General features: G+C 38.1%; 1 protein-coding gene across 1 annotated transcript; it reads left to right on the top strand.

The window, feature by feature from the left end:
• The first annotated feature begins 618 nt into the window (after positions 1–618).
• On the top strand, positions 619–1,548 carry LOC141516756 (putative olfactory receptor 5AK3). Its single transcript, XM_074227741.1, has one exon. The coding sequence runs from the start codon at positions 619–621 to the stop codon at positions 1,546–1,548; it is 930 nt and encodes a 309-aa protein (XP_074083842.1).
• The last annotated feature ends 233 nt before the right edge of the window (positions 1,549–1,781 follow it).

Below are 1,781 nucleotides of genomic sequence, written 5' to 3'. Positions count from 1 at the left end.
TTTTTCTGACTAATTTCTTCTTCAATGGGGATTATAGTAAGCCATATCCCAGGACAATTGTGAGCATTAAATTTCAAAATAAATGAATGGAAAGTATTCTTGTCATCTTTAGATCACTAGATAAATATTATCGCTTAGTCTTATGATTTACACAACCTTGCAAGAACTTTCCCCTTCAGAGCAGCTCTAGGGAGATTAATTATGTATTCTTCCCTTTGCATCCCTGCTGAGAAGAAATTTGCCTGATCTCCCTGTGTACTGTCTTTAAGAGCAGGGTTAAAAGTCATAAAGATTTAACCATAAAAACCAAAATCAGAGTATATGAGAGAAAATGTCAGAGCATCCTCAGACACAATTGGCATTTTGGTTGATTTTCCTGAACTCTTTTTGCTTCTTTCTTATTCAGTCTTTGTTACAAGGCATAGATCCTGGGGTCAAGTCTTTGGGAAGGATCATTATAGAAAGAAAAATGATGTGAAAACAAAGTATTTCAATATAGTAAGTTGTTTAAAGAAAATGCCTCGACATTAAATTAAATTCCATTTTTTCCATATTTGAGATCATTTATCTCTTTGTCCTTCTCTCTTTAAGCCTTCATTTGCAGATTAAATGAAAGCCATGATCCAAAGGAATGGCACAAGCGTGACTGAGTTCATTCTATTGGGTTTTGCAGTGCGACAAGAAGTACAATACATTCTCTTCTTTGTATTTCTGATCATCTACCTTATTTCTCTCATGGCTAATTTTGGTATGATTCTGCTCATCAAGTGTGATGCTCATCTTCACACACCCATGTATTTTTTCCTCCAAAATTTGGCCTTTGTTGACCTCTGTTACACATCTACTATCACTCCTAAGATGTTAATAAACTTCCTAGTCTCAGATAAATCTATCTCATTCTCAGGGTGTATTACACAACTGTATGTTTATGGTGTATTTGCCACAGTTGAATGTTACCTTCTGGCTGTCATGGCTGTAGATCGCTATGTGGCCATCTGTAACCCTCTCCGTTATCCAGTGGTCATGTCCCAGAGGGCCTGCATCCAACTGGTCACTGGATCTTATGTTATAGCTTCCCTGAATGCCACCACACACACAGGATTCCTCCTTTCACTGTCCTTCTGCAATTCCAATATCATCAATCACTTCTTTTGTGATTTGCCCCCAATCCTGATCCTTTCCTGCTCTAATATTTATTTCAATGTTATGTTGATACTGATCTTTGTGGGTTTTAACCTGGTAAGCACCTTGCTGGTTGTATTCTTATCCTACATCTACATACTCTCTGCCATCTTGAGGATGCCCTCTGCTGCAAGGAGACACAAAGCCTTCTCCACCTGTGCCTCCCACATAACTGCTGTCACTATTTTCTATGGCACACTCTGTTACATGTATTTACACCCTTCGTCCAGTGAGGCACAAGAAAATGAAAAGGTGGCCTCTGTATTTTATGGTATCATGATCCCCATGCTGAACCCCTTGATCTACAGTCTAAGAAACAAGGAGGTAAAAGAGGCCATGAAAGTTCTAATAAAAAGCTGTGCATGAGTCAGGTCTTACCTTCTGGTTGAGTAGTGAGAGAAGCATCCAAGCAAAAGAGCATCTTGTTTCATTTCTTTAGCAGCTACATGTTGGATCGGTTCAGAGAGCATCTTATTATATCGCTTCAATATGCAAATATGCAAATTAGAACTCAACTATGGGAGATGTGAAACACAAATGTTATAATTTAGAAATATATCCCCTCCTTAGGTATAATTGAAAATATGCTGCAGTTTACT

Source organism: Macrotis lagotis, chromosome 3 (genome assembly GCF_037893015.1).
Source record: "Macrotis lagotis isolate mMagLag1 chromosome 3, bilby.v1.9.chrom.fasta, whole genome shotgun sequence".
Taxonomy (NCBI): Eukaryota; Metazoa; Chordata; class Mammalia; order Peramelemorphia; family Peramelidae; genus Macrotis; species Macrotis lagotis.
This window is presented reverse-complemented; position numbering and strand designations above follow the sequence as displayed.

What these genes read in the sequence shown, in the direction of transcription:
- LOC141516756 (XM_074227741.1), top strand. Translation starts at nt 619, where the DNA reads ATGATCCAAAGGAATGGCACAAGCGTGACTGAGTTCATTCTATTGGGT.